At 36.7% G+C, this 18,975-nt stretch overlaps 2 protein-coding genes and 1 long non-coding RNA gene across 11 annotated transcripts in view; 1 reads left to right on the plus strand and 2 right to left on the minus strand.

Moving 5' to 3' along the window:
• The window catches only part of acap1 (ArfGAP with coiled-coil, ankyrin repeat and PH domains 1), a 101,989-nt gene extending 92,964 nt beyond the window's left edge, over positions 1-9,025 (minus strand). For 3 of the 5 annotated variants that reach the window (XM_073906807.1, XM_073906813.1, XM_073906812.1), the window contains exons 1-2: positions 8,859-9,025; positions 3,149-3,252 (exon numbers count right to left, since the gene is read on the minus strand). In XM_073906807.1, coding sequence (XP_073762908.1) covers positions 3,149-3,235 — 87 coding nt within the window. In that variant the 5' untranslated portion in view covers positions 3,236-3,252; positions 8,859-9,025. Of the gene's footprint in view, positions 1-3,148; positions 3,538-8,858 lie in introns of those variants that run through there. The other 2 variants (XM_073906811.1, XM_073906810.1) reach the window with 2 other exon arrangements.
• si:ch73-335l21.1 overlaps positions 1-18,975 on the plus strand; it is a 76,778-nt gene that overhangs the window by 2,226 nt on the left and 55,577 nt on the right. The gene's annotated exons all lie outside the window — the stretch shown is intronic.
• On the minus strand, positions 10,781-14,460 carry LOC141375341 (uncharacterized). Its single transcript, XR_012383236.1, has 2 exons — positions 12,883-14,460; positions 10,781-12,798 (listed from the first exon to the last, which is right to left on the minus strand). It is a non-coding gene; the product is annotated as an uncharacterized lncRNA (long non-coding RNA).

An 18,975-nucleotide genomic window follows, 5' to 3' on the forward strand; every position in this document is an offset into this window, starting at 1 on the left:
GCCTGTTCACACTAACAGTGAGAACTATGAAGTGAGCGATAATGATTACTATTCCAGTGTCCACACCAATGCACAATACAATTCTGTTTACTATAAAGCCCAATTCACATGGCACAGGCAGTTGTCAGACTACGACCCAATGAGCACCGATTCAGCATGTTCAATCGCCGAAAACAAGCTCGGACAGCCGCCAGACACAGAGAAGGGTAACATACTGATCTGACAAAACAAGGCTGTTGCCGTCTGTTGGTTTGGTGTGAATCAGATTTAAACCAGCATTGCTGTTTTGTCATTTGCAGCTTTAAATGCTTGCACACTTTAAAACAGAACCAAGTGTATGCAGTTTTCATTTCTTCTAGTTGTGAATGATCTTGTGAGATTTGTTTTCATTTTTGTCATGTGCAGAGTATTCCGCTTCAGTGCAGAATTAACTAAATCTCTATTAATGCTTCCTAAAAGCAGCGAAATGAATCACATGGACGTTTTCTTTATCTGTATTTCAAAAGATATTAAATATTATATAACCTGTCACTCCTCTTAGAATAAACTGTACTGGCGAAAGCAGGTACACTTGCAAAGAGTAAACAGACAAAAAGGGCAGTGACCGTGACTCCTACAGCAATTACACAGCCCCGCATGTTCCTTGGCTCAAGCAGATATACCACTAACTAACCTAATGTGATGCAACCCTTGCAAACCAATATAAAAGGTCCAAAGTACTATTACTGCATTACATAATGAGAGCACCAAACCACGTGCACTTTAATATCTCATATATTGCACACACAGAGAAAAATATGCAGATTCTGACAAGGTTTTGTCTGCAAACAAACAGCTGATTTCCATGGGATAAAGATGAGTTGACGTAGGGCAAGTAAAGGAGATGACATCTTAACAAGATGTGAGGGTCAGACTCTCAGACCAGGGATGACCCTCCAGTTGTCATCCATAAAGTCTCCTAACTGGATAACAAGCTAAATAAACCAGTCTACTGATTGGCTGTTTTGACATCTGTCATAGCTGCTTTGTGCTGGGTTTAACCTGCTGATGGCCATGACAACTGAGAAATGACCTATGGGAATGTTGTCCATACACACGTTTACACATCTTAATGCGTTTACTCCCTATCAATATTCTTTACAGGCAACAGTAGGTATGATGATTGAGAATATGCCCAAGAGTAACCTGCAGTTCAAATTTTACTGGGGATGAAATTTCCAGTTGCCACATCTTTACGCTTTTGATTGATTCATTTATTCGCTTATCATCAAGTCTGTAACTATTCCTATATCTATTCTTAATCCCTCTGACTATATTTGTTTTCTTTTCACAATTCTTGTTCATGCATTCATCCTCATGCACACATCCTGTTAGTTACCAACATTGAACTAACCACTTAGGTATGAGATATTCCATTGATTAAATCTAATTAGGCTTATAAAACCCCACATGACCTGTGCTTTGATGTTTACATTCAACTGGTAATTATAACCCTTGGATATTTACTGACTAGAAAGAATTTGCACCCTGAACAACTGTGGCTAGAGAGTTAAACGATGCAAACAGTTAAATATTTTCCCTTTGACTAAGGGTTTTTGGACTTGCAGCTGTCTATTTTGTCAGTATATTCCTGACTAACCACATACTAAGCCACAGTCATTAAAGGCATCAACTTAGGGAAGTTTTGAAAACAGTAAAGAACATTTTGCTTCAAGGATTGATCCTAAAGAGCATGTGAAACAGAAATGTACAATGTTTACTTTGCTAGCGTACATTGTTATTCTTTGAAGGTGAACAATTCATCCGTGCAAGTTAATCCTCTGGGAAAAAAAGTTTGTTTTGGTGGTCTTCAATCAAAGTCTGCCCTTTTGATTCCACGTTTGGAGAGACGGTTCTTCTCTGTTGACATCAGTTTGATGACTTCACCACAATATTTTTAATCATGACCCTCTTACTATTAGTTTACTATGAGGGAATGATGCACAAATTGAAAGTCCTGCCCCCTACTCAATATTCCATTTCAGATGGGTGTACATAAACATACAAAAATAGTAATAATTCCTTACATTTATATAGCGCTAATCTGGACACTCAAAGCACTTTACACATTTTTACACGGGGGAAAGGTCCTCACCCACCTCCGGTGTGCAGCATGGAGAGGAGAACTAGGCCCGATCGCAATTCTACCCCTTAGCCCTCCCCCTTAATTCTCTTTAGCTTGAAGGCGTAGGGCTAAGGGGAAGGGGTCGATAGCCCTTCGAACTGAGATTCTTCAGAATGAGTGTCTAGTGGTTGGGAATGGGCTTTTTACAGTGTCTGCTATAATGTTAATGTTGTTTTTTTGTGTATTTACATAGATGAATATGGCCACGGTGTAAATGCGCAGTACAGTTATGATCTTATTGCCTCTTTAGATCGTTATGATAACATAATTTATGCCTTCAGTGATTTCCTGAAGATAAATACCAAAAAATAACACAACTGGAGTAACTACAGCATTTGTGATAGTCTGATCTCATATGAATCTAGAGATCGTGATGACATATGATGAAGTCTGCAGGTGTTGTAGTGCTGTCTTAGTGAGCTAGCTGCTGGCTGCCGGAAATAATAGTCTCAGAAAATTTCGGTTCATGCTGACTTTAATGAAAGACACTGAAGTGCATACAGACAAAATACAGAAAATGTTATAGACCAGGGGTGTCCAAACTCAAGTCCTGGAGGGCCAGTGTCCTGCTGAGTTTAGCTCCAACTTGCTTCAACACACCTGCCAGGAAGTTTCTAGTATATCTAGTACGAGCTTGATTAGCTGGTTCAGATGTGTTTGATTAGGGTTGGAGCTAAACTCTCCAGGACACCTGCCCTCCAGGACCGAGTTTGGACACCCCTGCTATAGATCATTAAAAATATGTGGTCAGTAATATGTAATTTATGTAACAAAAAATACATATTTCAAATAAATATTCATAAAAAAATATGAGAAAGTGGTTTTCAAAATGGACCACAACAAATGTTTCTTGAGCACCAGATTAGCATATCTGAATGATTTTCGCAGGATCATGTGACAGTGAAGACTTGAGCAGTGATTGCTGAAAATTTAGCTTTAAATCAGGGGAATAAAACGGTAGAATGTGTCAAAATAGAAACTCACCTGCATTCCTGGTGTCATGTGGACTTCTAATGCCAAATTCATTTGAACAAATACCAAGCAGACTCGGCACTGTGAGCAGATCTTCATGTTTGGTGTTTGTACAGCTGCAAACAGCAAGAAGAAATTAGGCTAGAGGAGGTTTCCTCACCACTGAATACCCACTTTATACAATGCACGGGTGTTTGGGTATATTTTGATACCAAATGCTACTTCCTTTCCGAAGAGAAGTAATTTTTTTCTTTGTTTAGTCAGTTACAAAGGTAAAACCTTGTCATGCATTCCGACTAAATGTTTATATGGAAACAGAAATGACCTTTGTGAAATCAAACAAATCCTTCTTTACCACACCACATTACCCTTCTGTCTCAAGGAGAGCCCTGTGTGTTTGTGTATTAGTCTGTGTGTATTTGGCTGCAATGCCAGCCTGGCGCATGGCTGGTGTTCAAAGGTTAAACTTTCCTAAGCCTCACTCATCTCCTTAATGTACTGGTAATTATTGTCTCCACGAGATGTTGGACACACAGACGGACACACACAAAAACACAGTCAACGGCAGGGAAAGCCTGTTCTATTTTAACTCCTTAATCTGACGTAATGAAGCAGATCACACAGTCTGTTGTACAGTTGCTAACTACTGTTTGACCCCCCCCGTGCACTCTGTATTAAATCAGCTTGTCCTTAGGTTATGCTCAAACATAACCAGAACCTGAAATGTAAGCCTATGACAGAAATATCCATGATCATTAGTGTATATAAAGCGATTCTAGCCTAGCAACAGCCTGCTTTTGATCGCATTATATGTTACAGTGTATTAATATGTTGTTACACATAATTATGTTCATGGTAATTACACTGTAAAATGTGATTAGTTCACTTTGTTTAAAAAAACTGAGTAAACATTGCCTTAAAATGATTAAGTACACTGTAAAAAGTGATTAGTTAGCAAAGCGAGTAAACTGATTGCCTTGAAAGCCACAAGCTGACTTTACAAAAATAATGTAAGTAAACCCACTGTAACCTGGAATTGTAAAGTTGACTTAATTTTTTTAATTATGCAAATTGTACTTGCTTTTTCTAAAATAAAAGTAAACTAATCACTTTTTTTCCAATACATGTTTATTATATTTGTTTTTTTTCCCCCCCAGCTTTTCAGTATCTAGCAAAATGACATACAGTTAAATAAATCTGCTCTTCCAGACTCCAGCTTGTCTTCTAAATTCAATACAGGCTATAATTGTAGATTTTATTGACTTAATGAAGCACCAAATATGTGATACTGTGACAGGGCCGGAGTGGGACTCCTTTTCAGCCCTGTAGTTTCAAGCCAGACCGGCCCACCTCAGTTCACGACTGACTATATTAAAATAAGGTCGTTTCCAATTCAGTTTCGAATGACACTATCACGTCTTTTTCAAGAAAACAGCTGCTTTAGAAATTCAAATGTTCAAAAGCCCTAACAGTATTATATGTTTTAACAATAAAGATGAAAAAAACATAATAATAATTTTCCAGGTGAGATTCGAACGCGGGTTGGCGATGTTGTAACGCAACATGTTTACCACTGGTCCACGATAACGCTATAACAGTGAGAATAAAAAACAAGTATTGCAATGTGACCCGCAAGACATGGCATTCCTTTCTATTGATGGCTTAATCTTTTTCTCCCCTTTTTAGATTTCTGATCAATGTAATGTAATGTGTATTTATATAGTGCATTTATCGTGTATGGCCATACACCCAAAGCGCTTTACAATCATGAGGGGGTCTCTCCACACCACCACCAGTGTGCAGCATCCACTTGGATGATGCGACGGCTGCCACAGGACAACGGCGCCAGTGCGCTCACCACACACCAGCTATTGGGCAATTCAGTGGAAGGGGATGATTGGGAGGCCATGATCGTAAGGGCCGATAGAGAGACTTTGGCCAGGACACCGGGGTTACACCCCTGCTCTTTCACGAGAAGTGCCATGGGATTTTTAATGACCGCAGAGAGTCAGGACCTCGGTTTAACGTCTTATTCGAAAGACGGCGCCCACTGACAGTCTAGCGTCCCCTTCACTTTTACTGGGGCATTAGGACTCACGCAGACCACAGGTTGAGCGCCCCCTGCTGGCCTCACTAACACCACTTCCAACAGCAACCTAATGTTCCCTAGTGGTCTCCCATCCAGGTACTGACCAGGCTCAGCCCTGCTTAGCTTCAGTGAGTAACCGGTCTTGGGCTGCAGGGTGACATGGCTGTGGCAAGTTATGTCAGATTTATTAATGTAGTGAATCATCTGATTTTCACTGAGCAGGTGTATTATTCATTAATATTAATTATTCGAATTCTCGAATTCGCTGTTTGGGGTCGAATGATGATAGTTAACGTTACATCATCATTAACGTTAGTTAACCTGCAGGCTGCATTTTGCAAACGGGGCTGCGAGAAAATAAACAAGAAGAGCGGCGCTGTTTCAAAATAATGAATAAAAAGAGTGAAGCTATGGTCAAATAAATAAATAGATAAAAAAAAAAAAAGTGTGACTGCTGAGAGTGCAAAAAACTAGGGACACCGGCCCTCACGGCCAAAAAACGAACCGGCCCGCCGGGAAATCTCCCGGTGCTCCCGATTAGCCAATCCGGGCCTGTACTGTGATAATTACAGTAATTATTTGAAAACAGATGTGCTAAAATAGTCTGACACTGTAAAAAGGGATTAGTTGACTTAAAAAGTAAGTGCAATTTGCATAATTATAAAAAATTAAGTCAGCTTAACAGTTCCAAGTTACAATGGGTTTACTGACATTATTTTTATAAAGTCAACTTGTTGCTTTTAAGGCAATTGGTTTACTCGCTTTAAGTAACTGTGCATAATTATAAAATTAAGTTAAGTGAACTTAATAGTTACAACAGAAACACTAAAGTAAAATCAACTTGTCACTTTTAAGGCAGTGGGTTTACTCAATTTGTAAAGTAATTGCTTTTTACAGTGGTCATATACTCCAAAAATGACTTTTACAGCTTGGTCAAACTACTTAATTAAAATGAGTTGAAACAACATAATAATTTAGGTTTTTTTGGGACAACTTAATTGTTTATGTTCACTCCACTTAAATTTGTAAAAACACTTAAGTTAACTTAATCTATTTGTGTTTGAACAACCCAGCATTTATGACAGTGTATTTACATGATCACATACGCTAGCGTTGTTTATAACATTTCATTCATATTGGTAAATTTTATTTATTAAAACTATACTAGAAAAAAAACCCATATGATAAAAGGATGAACATCAAATATGAAAGACAATCTTGTGTTAATCACAGTAGCGATGGAAACCACGCAACAGTGGCCGCCAGTCATGCTGATTCATTGTAAACATCAGAAATGAATGACACACAAGCCTAATAAGTTAAATGCAAATTAGCCCAGGGATTAATATGTAAGCCATTTTGGCATGTTTTCCCACATTACACAAATCCTCACACATATGCACACAATTTGTGCCAACGTTGACTGAAAAGGATATTTGTTTTTTTATGATTCAAATTTTTTATTATCTTCAATAATTTAACCATCAGTTTACACATTTTTACATCCTTTTAACAGCCTCTTTCTGCTCCCCTCCCCAACAGCAGCAGTTATAGTTATTAGATGGTGCTATCATGTATCCAGTAAATACAGATAAATAATATAAACTCAATAAATAAAAAAATAACACATACAAAAGTAATGTATTATAGAAGTATCTGATAGGGTTTCGGTATCAGTAGACACTCAAAATCAAATAAGTCTACCTCGGACTTGAGGTTAAAAAAAACCTGATCAGGACATCCCTAAATAATAATACATAAGTCAATCAAACAAGATAATTACACTTTTACCGTGCGTCTCACCACAGTGATCTTTTGCATCCTAAAATGCCAAATATTTTCCCTCCCATCTTCTCTGATAACCATCCAATTTATCAAGAAATAAGATGTCATTTTTTCATATGCTAACACCTTCCCCAATTTCGTAACCCATTCCTAAAATGATGGTGGACTTGCTGAATGCAATCTCCTTATAATGATTTATCTTCCAATCATAATACTTATTTGAATCCAGTCAGATATCTTTATAAGATATTTATTTTTTATTTTGTGGTTGATTTCTGAGGGCTGCAGGTCAGAAAGAAGGTCACTTTATAACTGGTGAGATATTTCTTATATATATCATGCTAGATTGAGTTTCTGCGTGATAATGAAAAATTGCTGAGACTTTTATTTCAACATGTTAATGTACTTCCACCTGAAACGGAATATTGAGTTGGGGGCGGGGCTTTCTTTTTGTGCATGATTCCCTCACAGCAAACTAATAGTAAGAGGGGTGTGGCTAAGATTATTGTGGATGAAGCCATCAAACTGACATCAACAAAGAAGGACTGCAACAACAAACAAGGAAGCAAATGGTCAGACTTGAAGATTCCCAAAACAAACATTATTTTGTTCAGTGGATTAACATGGATTAATTGTTCTTTTACAGAAAATCAATGCACACTCGCAAAATAAACATTGCGACATTTTGATTTCAAACCGACTTCAAATGACTGCAGTTCTCATGGCTTAACCACTAATGTAGAGAAAAGTGCATTTCATGGAAACCGGCTTATTATTTTTATGGGTTGCTTTTGAGAAAAAATTGCATTCTTAGCATGTGCATCTCTAAACGATGAACTTACTGCTTTACACAGTTCACGGAGTACCAAACAGGAGAGTAGCCGTCATACAACAATGCATCTTAACTAGATTATTATCACACGTTCTCACCACTTTATAAAAGAATTGAAGCATCTAATGCCACCATAATTATTATTTTACCTAAATGTGATGTATAACTGCAATTTTGGGATATATTAGGGTGGATTTCAGCTTGAAAACCCTCAAAGTGAAAACTAAAATATTGTCTGTAGATCAACAATTTATAGTTATAGTTGCTGCTTCCATTTATCCATGTATTAACCTTAACTCAAATATTAGGAATATATAAGGAATAAGGAATGATCAATGGTACTGTAGTACAATACGTCACATTAAATATTTATATATGCTCCAATCAAGATATTTATTCATAATAACAATCATTAAGCTGTGTTTTTTTTTTTTTTTGGTCATCTGAACTGAAAGATTAATGCCAAACATGATTATTTCAGCTTTTGTCATTATAAGGCTATGTTGTCTTTGCAAATAGAATATTTCATTATCAAATAAACAAACACAATTTTTTACTTTTAATGCAATAATTTCATCAAGCAGACTTTTAAACAAAATATTAGCAATATGAGCATGATAAATAGGCAAAATAAGAGATGTATTAAATACATTAAACAAGAATAATTTTCTCAAATTCAATTAGTTTTGATAATAATCTCCATGTAACGCTTATTCGACTGGTTTATCATTCACTGCCTGAACTCAGTGAACATTGTGTTGGTAGTTCCTCTTTTTATTTGTTCACCTGGAACTTTAATAAAGGCGACACGCGCTCGCGAGGCAAGCGCATATGAGTGAACTAAATGAGTATGTTGCTTGTTTGGGTGTTATTTATTAATGGCTTTTGAATATTTACATTGTATAAACAAACGTTAAGCGTTTTGCTGTGATTTTACTCGCGCCTGACTGACGGGTGCTAAGACGCCGCGTCGACGGTTAAACTTACACAAGCTCCTCGTGTTTGTCAAAACTCACCTGCTTAACAGCTGATTCAGGTAAAGTTACGGGGTCTTACGAACTTCAGATGTTTCCCATTGTCATGTATATTCATTTTGTAGGGCGTGTTTTGCATTATAGCACTCTGCATTTCAGAAAGAAGTCGTGACACAGAAGTGTGAAGTCTGTTGTATTTCTGCGCAACTAGCGGCATTAGTTGGAACAGCAATATGTTTGATCGGCGCAGAAGTTAGAGCTAGTGAGTGTTCAAAGGCAATATTTTACAGTTCTTTTTGAGTTACCCATATACTGTAAAACAAAGTTTAAATAAATCCCATAAATGTTATTTTAGGTATTACAAAAGCACTTTGACCTGAATTTTACATTACACGTTTTGCTCTTGTTTTGTTTAAGGTATGGAGGATGAAACCAGCAAAAACAGTAAATAAGTAGATAAATAAATACGCAAATATATAATTAAATGAGTAAATAAATCCATAAATAAATAATTAAATACATATGCTATTAAATAAAAATGTATTTATAATATCTACAGATTCCTGCATACATAAATAAATTAAGTAATAATAGTGCGGGCAGGTAAATAATTACATAAATTACACAAATGTTGAGGGAATAAGAAAATGCTTAACCTAAAGTTGATTTTCCCCCTTTTCAAACCTTAAGTCACGTAGTTGTGTGTTTATTTTACTTCAGCTTAACATGCTAATGAGAGGGTGTCTGTCAATCATCTTTAAGCCATCATTAGTTGATCGTTAGAAAAATGTTGCATTCGATTTTTTTTATAGATGGTTGATAGACAGCCTCATAAGCAAGATGACCTGAGAAAAAGTAAATATGCAACTACGTTCAAGAATGGATAAACGTTTAAAGGGGTGAGGGTCAACCTTAAGTTTAGCATTTTCTTATTCCCCCACTCAGTTAAAAAACTTGGATTAAAAATACCCCAATATAATGGTTTACTTTATTGTCTTTAAATTTATAACTAAACTACGTACTCTACATAATTTAAACTATATAAATTATTTTAACCATATTGTTTATGATCTGTAATGCTGAGCAATGATAGAACTGCATTTTACCAGTATTTTGGTATTTTATTTTTATTGCAGTAAACGTAAAGATTTCTGCATTTACAGTGCTCAGCATAGATAAGTACACCCCTCACAAATCTGTCTTTTAAATTAATAGTTTTAATAGGAAGCTATACAATATTATATTTGTGCATAAACATTAGATTAGTCAGTACTGAAGCCAAATCTGGAGCTCATCTAACAAAATAACTTACTATGGCAGAAATTTCACTTTTATCTTTAATCTGCCACCGAACATGATTCAGAGCTTCTGGCTGTCAAACTTGTATTGGCCAGCCATGGCTCGTGACACACAGGTTTTTGTTTTTGCTTACTCCATTTGCTGATCCCATATCTCAATCGACTTCTTTACAGTTCTCCCGCCCTCTAATAGGAATATGGGTATTTTTACTGTTGTGGACCGGTTCTCAAAGACTACTCATTTTATTACCTTGCCTAAAATGCCTTCTGCCAGAGGGACAGCCGTTGCTGTCATTTGCATTCATGGCCTTCAGGCAGACGTGGTCGCTGACTAGGAGTCTTAGTTTTTCTCTAAATTTTGGAGAGAATTCTGTTGTTTATTGGGAGCCACTGTTAGTCTTTCATCTGGTGTCTATTCGCAGAATAGATAACGGTCCAAAAACTAGTACAGCCAAATTTATATAATATAATGAAATATTAAATAGAAATGTACAAAGAGAAGAAATTAAGAGAAGCAAAAAAAAAAATGTACAAATTTAGTTAACGTTTTGTTAGCTGTAAATTTTTTTGCAATATTTAGCTTGAATTTAATTGTATTATCATTCAATTTTTTAAATATGTTTGGTGACAAAAATATTATCTTATTAAATATATCTGTTTAATAAATCTGTTTTGTTTAAATGCACCAAAATACATCGCCTATATTCACTGAGACATGGGGAAAAAAAATAATTCAAAATGTGGAGTACTCAATTATGCTGAGCACTGTACTATGCTTTTACAATATTCTGCACCGAAAATGATTTTAAACTAAAGTAGGACATTTTGTCTTTGACCCTCATACCAAATGTCCTAAAAGTTCTTTTTAATTGAATGAAAAGTAGACTTTTTGGATTTCAAAAAGAAAATTGCATTTCTCAGAGAAAAGGAGGTGATTTTTATTGCAAGTTAGTTAGTGTGTTTGTGTGTGTGTGTGTGTGTGTGTGTGTGTGTGTGTGTGTGTGTGTGTGCTCATTGGTCAGTATCAGCCACTGGTGTGGACAGCAGACTCTTCCCCTCTCTTGTTAAATCTTTCATCACGCGATTTCTGGTTTGGCAGAGTTAAAACCACTAATATGCTTCCATATGCCATGCCACTGCAGCTGAAAACCACAGTAAGCAGATCTGGAAACTTCATGATAATGCTGACCAGCAGAAGGTTCATCTGGGTTAACGTGCATGGCAGTGCCAGCATTTTGTGTGTGTGTGTGTGTGTGTGTGCAGTGATAACAGAAAACACATGTGTGAAAGGAACATAGAAAGTGTGTGTTCGTGAGTAGGGGACACATGTGTGGTCCTTGTGGAAAAACTAGATCAACTGTTTTTAAAGGTTTGTTTGTGGTTGAGTCTGAAGTGTTTGATCCACCTTAGGAAGACGTTTTGCATAAATAATCCCAGAGTCAACATAACCAGTGGCAATGTCACACTGATCAAAATCTTCACTCAAAAATGACTTTTGTTGCTTGTTCAAACAACCCAATTCGTAAGGTTTTTGGGACAACTTAATTGTTGTTGACTGTAAAAAAATGCTGGGTTCTACATTATTCCTCAACCCAAGCTCATTCTAATTACGTACCCCTATGTACATTTCTGGAGATCGCCAAATATGTCCCAGGAGCTACATTTTTTTTTGCAGTTTTTGTTTTCATGGCTCCGCCAAAGGCCGCTGTATATGCTTTTTCAGATCTCAAATATCCCTCACGAGTGCCATTCGCACCTACTCTTTTCACGTAAATCCACCAGAAGTCGCTGTGGGCTGAATGACTGAACAATCTACTGACCCACCCTACTCCTTCCCTAAACACAACCGATAATGTTTTTAAAAGCACAGATTGACCTGCACACCCACTTGCCTAAACCAAACCAACAGTGTTTTCAAAAACAATCCAGAAAAATAAAAGCCCTCTCATTTTTAATACGCTTGAAGAGTTTACCATATTCTCACCCTTTTATCTACTTGTTTATTTTACTTTTTGGCTTCTGTTTTTGTCTTAACTGCTTTATGGAACCGTTTTTTCCCCGACTCGGAACACCGTCATCGCGGTCAACTCCTCTCTAAGTCTCAAGTGCACTGGCGTCAGTGCTTAATTTGTAAATGAATCATTTCCGAAACAAAACCAGGAAATAAAAGTGACCGTGACTGATGACTGCTACACAATTTGAATTTTTCAGAACATGACATTACTAAGCAGTTATAGCGAAAAAGCATTACATTTCTGAATGGTCTTTAATAATATTTGTCAACCATGGAAAACAAACATGTAGCTACAAACATAAATCGTATTAAACACCTCACTGTTCAGTTCACTAACACCTCTGACATTCAGTTTACTTCACTATTATATGTCAAGCAAAAATGACTCACTTTGTCTAATCTTCAAATCTTTAAGAGTCCACAGTTACCTCTTCCGATACTTGAGAGATTGCTTTGCTTCTGTCTCCTGCTATCCTGATCCAGGAGCAGTTTCATCTTTTCTTATTCAGGCTCATTATAAGATATACTCGTGGTTTAAAAAAACTGAATATATGCTTGACTGCATCTGGCATTTTTATAATACAAATATTATTTAGGTAGGCCACTACGCTGTTATTTATTTTCACTGCTCACTGCATGCAAATCAATAATCACCAACCAATGAGAATGACTGTAAACATAAGAAAGCTGATTAGTCGAAAATGTAACTGCCTTTACAATCAACACAACTTTGCTCGCTGTTTTTCACTGAGACTCATTTACATTCTTTTTCTCTCTCCCACACACACACATACACACACACACGCAGGTATTTACCATGCAAATGTTAATGCCGGATCAATTAAAATAAATGCCGGAATGCAAAACATGAATATCTGACATTTCCCGGAACAGGATACGGCTTAAAATAAGCACTTGCTGACATATTGTATGCGACTAATCAATGGACAAACTGGTAACAGTGGCAAAGCCAACAGCCAGCTGGTAGCATGAAAAGAAACAACATCATACCACCCAGTAGCTTATTTTAAAGATGAAATGCAGCCATACGTACCTTTTATGTAGGTATAGGGCTACGTTTTCAGATTGAGCCTATGTTGCCATTTATTCATGTTGTCCCAGCACAAATTGATTAAATTAGCTTAATAGTTTTTACAAATTTAAGTGAATTGAACATAAAACAATTAAGTTGTTCCTAAAAACCTGAAGAAATGTGTTGTTTCAACTCATTTAAAATAATTAGTTTGAACAAGCAGCAAAAATCTCTTTTTTGTGTCAGAAATATTTTCTAATTTGTGCATAAAGGCACTCTTGTATTAATCACTTTGTAAATTGTCAGTCTGTGAACATATTTTATTAAAATGCAGAAAAATGAGTTCTTTTGCCATCTTCATAAAGTTGACCTTAAAAATTACATAGGGAAACTCAAGTACTGCTTTTATTCCAGCCAAACTAAAAGAAATAAGACTTTCTCCAGAAAAAAACATAAAAGGAAATATGGTAAATAAAAATCCTCGCTCTGATGTTAAACATCACTTGAGAATCATTTGATAGAGTTATAATTTCACAAAGCTAAATTCATTCTCCCAACTGTAGGTTGTCTTTGAAAGCCTACAAACATTTTTTTGTTATGTGAAAAACACTGAATGTTTATTTTTCTGGGAAAATCAAAAGTATGCGATGTTTAAACACTCCCAATAGCAACTCCTCCTTTTTGAAATAGATGGAACTAATGTTTACAATCTATCTAATGTTTATAACAGCTATTCTTTAATGTCAATTTGTCGTGCTTGCTTTTTAGTTTTAAACAGTACTTAGCAAAATAATCAGTAGTATGAACCATTGGCATGAAATAATTAGAATACAAAAAGATCTAAAACTGCATATATAAATGTCTATTGTTGAATTTAAAGGCATTATAAAGAGAGTTGTAATGGAAGTGTGTGATTGTTTCTGATGAGAACATATTTGTCATAATGTATAATTGCATTTTTAAAAAGCGACTGTATGGTGGCTACATTAGCCAGGTCTCTCTTTTAAAACTGGATAAATAATGATATATGAATTATAGGAAAATGATAATTATATGTAAAATCTCAGCGAGGCAGATCTATGTTGTCTGCAGTCTCAAATATACTATAATCATACTAGTATATAACCTCATCTGTCAGCACGATGAATTGCAGGGCTACTGCTTCTTTTCTCACCGCAGTGATTTTTCTTGTGTGTTTATTCTGTTTTTGAGAGGAAAAAGTGCAGCACACATTCATATCTTTACTTAAACATTGCTGTCAGCAGCATAAAGGGCATCTGGATGTTTTGATACCGGTATAAAAGAAAAACAAAGATTTTAACGTGAATAAATTGTTGCATTAAATCATATCCAGTTTTAAAATAACACTGCATTGCATATTTGTGCTGAAAATATGTGCATGCCTTGTGTCGACATCTATTAAGGTTGAGCGCTGTGAACCTGATATTGTTGCATGCGTCTGCTGCTCTCCGTTGTGGCATGACAAATATCCGTATGCCTTTGCTGTTGAAAAATCCAACTTTGAGTTTCTGGATTAAACCATGAGGTAAATATCATGAGCAAGTAATAAACAAAACGTGTAGGGAATTGTTTGCTGGAATTGGACGTTTCAGCTCCATTTAGTGGTTTTGTAAATGGTGAATAGTTTTGTGTGAAGTCACTAGTGTTCCCTTTGGTGGATGTTGCGCAATACTGGAATGAACAAAATGTGCTCAAGAGTTGTCCTTACCATAGTTACTGAATTTTGTTGTTGTTGTTGTTGTTTTGTGCAAACTCCAAGATTTGTCTACACATAGATAATATGTATACATTAAAGTAACTTAAAACCTCAACAGCTGGTTGAATTTACACAGACGCTTGACTTAAAGAGCTAACTTAAAGTGTTTCACAGCTAAGACCATAGCTTTAGAAGTCACCTTGACATTTTCTAGAGTTTATGTGCGAATGCTACTTATATTTGCTGTGGGAAAAGGCTGTAAGGGGAGACTAGAGACAGACAGGGACACTTGGCTGTGATCGGCTCTCATACGCACAGCTGTTTCTGTGTATTTCTGCTTATCTTTCAAAGCAGCGCTACAAAGAAAGATCAGGACTGAACTTTGGTCCTCAAAAGAGCAATTAGCCCTTATTTTAAGATTCTTATGTGCTCACATGCACACAAATCTGACTTTAAGAGCTCTGTGTTTTAAGCGATTATTCGTGTTACTGGCTGTCACACTTGTTTTAAGCCTTTTAAGCTGATAGAAATGAAGGTTTGCAGGATAAAACAGCAGCGCATCCAGGTTCTTTGTCTAACCCAACAATTTGGATCTAAAATTAAAACTTCATTTGATAAAGTAAATAAAAAGTTCAAAAGGCCCTGTGAAGTGTTTTGAAATGTGCATTTTTGTTTGACGTGTGATGTCATTTCAGATCATTTCATTATCACAGCTCTGCCAGTGCGAGTGGCATGAAATAGAAAGCAAATGAAAAGCATCTTGAAGGGTCAAACCTTTTTTAAGGTGACGTGCTAAAATTTGTTGATCCATTAGGTGAAAGTGACACACTGCAAGCTTTGGTCATTTATTTTTTCTAAATAATATGAACGTTTAGCACTGTTTTGGAGCACACTAGCTTATCGATATTCTTAAAACTAACACACTGATGCTATCATCTAAAAAACTTTCAAGAGTTCACACTTAGCTGATGATTGATTATAAGTGAAGTTTTTAAACTAATTTCGAGAGGAGCACGTGATATAATTGACAGCAGCTGGCCACCTATCTACACTCATTAGTTAGCCAATCAGATCTATCCTAACCCACTATAAGTAGCCTAGCTAGACATTACTCCCTTATCTTCGTTTTCCGAACAAACCCCCCATCCACCCCTTTCTCCTCCTTTTCTCCTTTACAAAAAGGGGAGCTCTCGAGAACCACCTGATCTCGTACTCCCCTCACATGCTCTATGGACCTGGCGGGAGCCCTGGGCTCAACTATCTCCGAGCTCAGGGTTCTCTCCCGGGACAGCATGCCAAACCTGCTTACAGCTGTCAAGCAATATCTAAGTGTGAACTCTTGAAAGCTTGTTTGGCATGCTGTTATGGGAGAGAGCCGTGAGCTCATAAGATCCTCGAGCACGGGGCTCCCTCCCGTTTGCAAGGCGAGAGGGGAGATTGAGCTCAAGTAGATCTTGAGAACTCCCCTGCTGTATAGCTAATGAAAAGATAGTGATTGCTCTTAAGTGATAACTACTTACCAAGAGCATGTCTATGGTGCCGATTTGGTTTAGTCAATTAACTTAAGTTGCATGTTTTTGGACGGTGGGAAGAAAAGGGAAGACAGGGGAAACCCACGTGAGCACGGGGAGAATGTGTAAACTCTGCACAGAAACGTTGGCCAGCTTGGTAAGGAGTAGAAGCAGTGACGTTCTTGCTGTGAGGCAAAAGTGCTAACCACTGGGCCACCATGCCACCCATCTAGGAAAGGAGGAGGAGTAGGGGTGGAAGAGGGAATTCTTCAAAATGAAGATGGCTGTTATATGGAATTTAGGGTATTTATAGTGGCTTAGGAATCGTCTGGTTGATAAATCGTTATTGAATAATGCGGGGCCAGCTGCAAGCATTCATGAGCACAAGCATTCATGAGCACGTGATCCTCTCGAAATTAGTTCATAAATAAATTTCACTTAATTTGATTTCACAGGGACTTTAAAGATAGACTTGTTATGAGCTTATGAGGTTGTTGAGCGAATGTTTATGCTTGTATTGAACTAATCTGTGTCAATTTATTGCATTTTTAAAAAGTCTTTTTTAAAGGTGCAGAAGGTGATTGTCCTCAGAATTTTTTTTTGTTGTGCTGGTTGAAAGTCTCTTCAAAATGTAAAAGTAAATGATCTAAATGTATTTGTGTATTTTTATATTCTGGGTAAGGCGTACGACAAAAAAAAAAAAAGATCATCCAGTTTAAATTTGCAGGCCGATAATTCCCATAATTCTGATAAGTAGCCCAAACTGTCTGTCAACAAATGTAGATTTCCTTTTCATGCAGTTCGGCCTTTTGAGCGTACACGCGTTTTCACGCGCACACATAAGAGTGACAGCCATAAAAACAAATGCTAAAACAAAACTTTAAAATCGTGAATCAATACTGGATTTACTTTTGCAAGCTGGAGGAAGGACGAAGTATTTTTTAGACAGGTAGTGTTGTGTTTTAAAACTATTTTAGTCACGCAAAGCTTATGTAGATTGTGTTGTTACGAATGGGTTATATGCACAGAAGTGTTGTTCAGCCACTGAAATCTTCCGGCAAACGGGTACTGTGAATATTTTCAGTTTTATAAGGGACCTTTTACAGCATCGATAATGTAGATTTTCCCTTCGTTTAACAACAACGCATCAGAAAATAATGCTATTCTGCCTAGCCTGCTTTACTGAGGTTAAGTTGGCTTTAAATTCACATCACATTGGTTCATTTTTGAACAATGACAGCCTGTGACACACTCTCTATATTGATTACCATTGTTACTCTGAACATTTGGTCTGAAATAGCATGTAAGTATGGCTTAGCAATAAGTGTAATTCCTATACGCCGCCAGCCAAGCACTAAGCATACAGTGGTTCCTTTAGGACAAAGCCATGAGAGAGTGAGATCAGCAATCCATGCATGCATGAAATATTGCACAATATGGCAAGTTTTGCTTGCTACACAACTGAATGTGCTCGATATGATACAGTTTTAGTTTGAAATTGTAGTATTAGAAAGTACAATAAAGTTTTTTTAACTGGCGACTGACATGATTTAGAGGGTTGTCTACTGTCATCTTTAATGTGAGCGTTTGGGTTTTCAGGAGGTGTAGCTTTGGATGGCAGAGGAGAGACTGTGTTTCAAAGATATTATGCTAACGAATAGCATTTAGGCAGATAAGCACCTAATGCACCTTTAATAGTAAAAATTTGTAAAGGAAAAAAGTATCAGAGCAATCAGAGTTGCAGTGAGCAAAGAAAGCAATACAAGCTACATTTATAATAAAAAAGTTCTATATTTTTAGATAGTTTGTGTGTTTATATCTTTATCTATGCACAGACATATTTTTAAATAATCTAGTAATATAATTAACAAAAAAGTAAAAATTATTGAGTGTTTTTTTCCAATGGTTTGTGGGATTGTAGTTCTTTATAATAACTTCAGAATTATTTAATCTTATCTAAAATAGTTGACAACAAATGAAATCTTACGGTGAAGTGTTACACTTTCATCTTCAGAACATAATCTTTTCAGCTTGATGCAGTCATACTAAATTATATATTTCATTTGAACGTAACCAGTTCATTTTTAAGCTGCATGGCTAAACATTTTGTGCAGCGATGTGCTGATTTTAGTTCTGCTCATTATTCAAATTTTACGTCAGTGTGTGTTTATTTATTTACAGACAGCTGCGAGTTGTGCTGCGTCTATGCTTCAAAACAGCGCTTATGTAACAGTGCCTGTTCCCCTCAAATACCCCGATCCCCCTCCCACTGCATCGCTCTGCTGGTGTAAGGTAACACGCAGCCCGCCAGCACTGCTCCAGCAAAACGCTGAGCGAATATGATGACGGCAGACTTAAGCTCGGATGGAGCCACAACATTGGCTCAGCTGTGCTTTATGGTTCCAAGCGAATCGAGATTAATTTTTTTAAAGCTCACTAAAGGTTATTTTTCAACCTAGATCTGGACTTTAAAGGATTTTAAGGTCAGTTTGTAGGTTTGGTTAATGCCATATATTTCGCCACAGCTGCAGCGACCTACCATGGTTTACCACGTTGTCATTTGCGACCTACTTTTTTAGTGTTCAT

The sequence above is a fragment of the Danio rerio genome, chromosome 7 (assembly GCF_049306965.1).
Source record: "Danio rerio strain Tuebingen ecotype United States chromosome 7, GRCz12tu, whole genome shotgun sequence".
In the NCBI taxonomy this organism is placed as follows: Eukaryota; Metazoa; Chordata; class Actinopteri; order Cypriniformes; family Danionidae; genus Danio; species Danio rerio.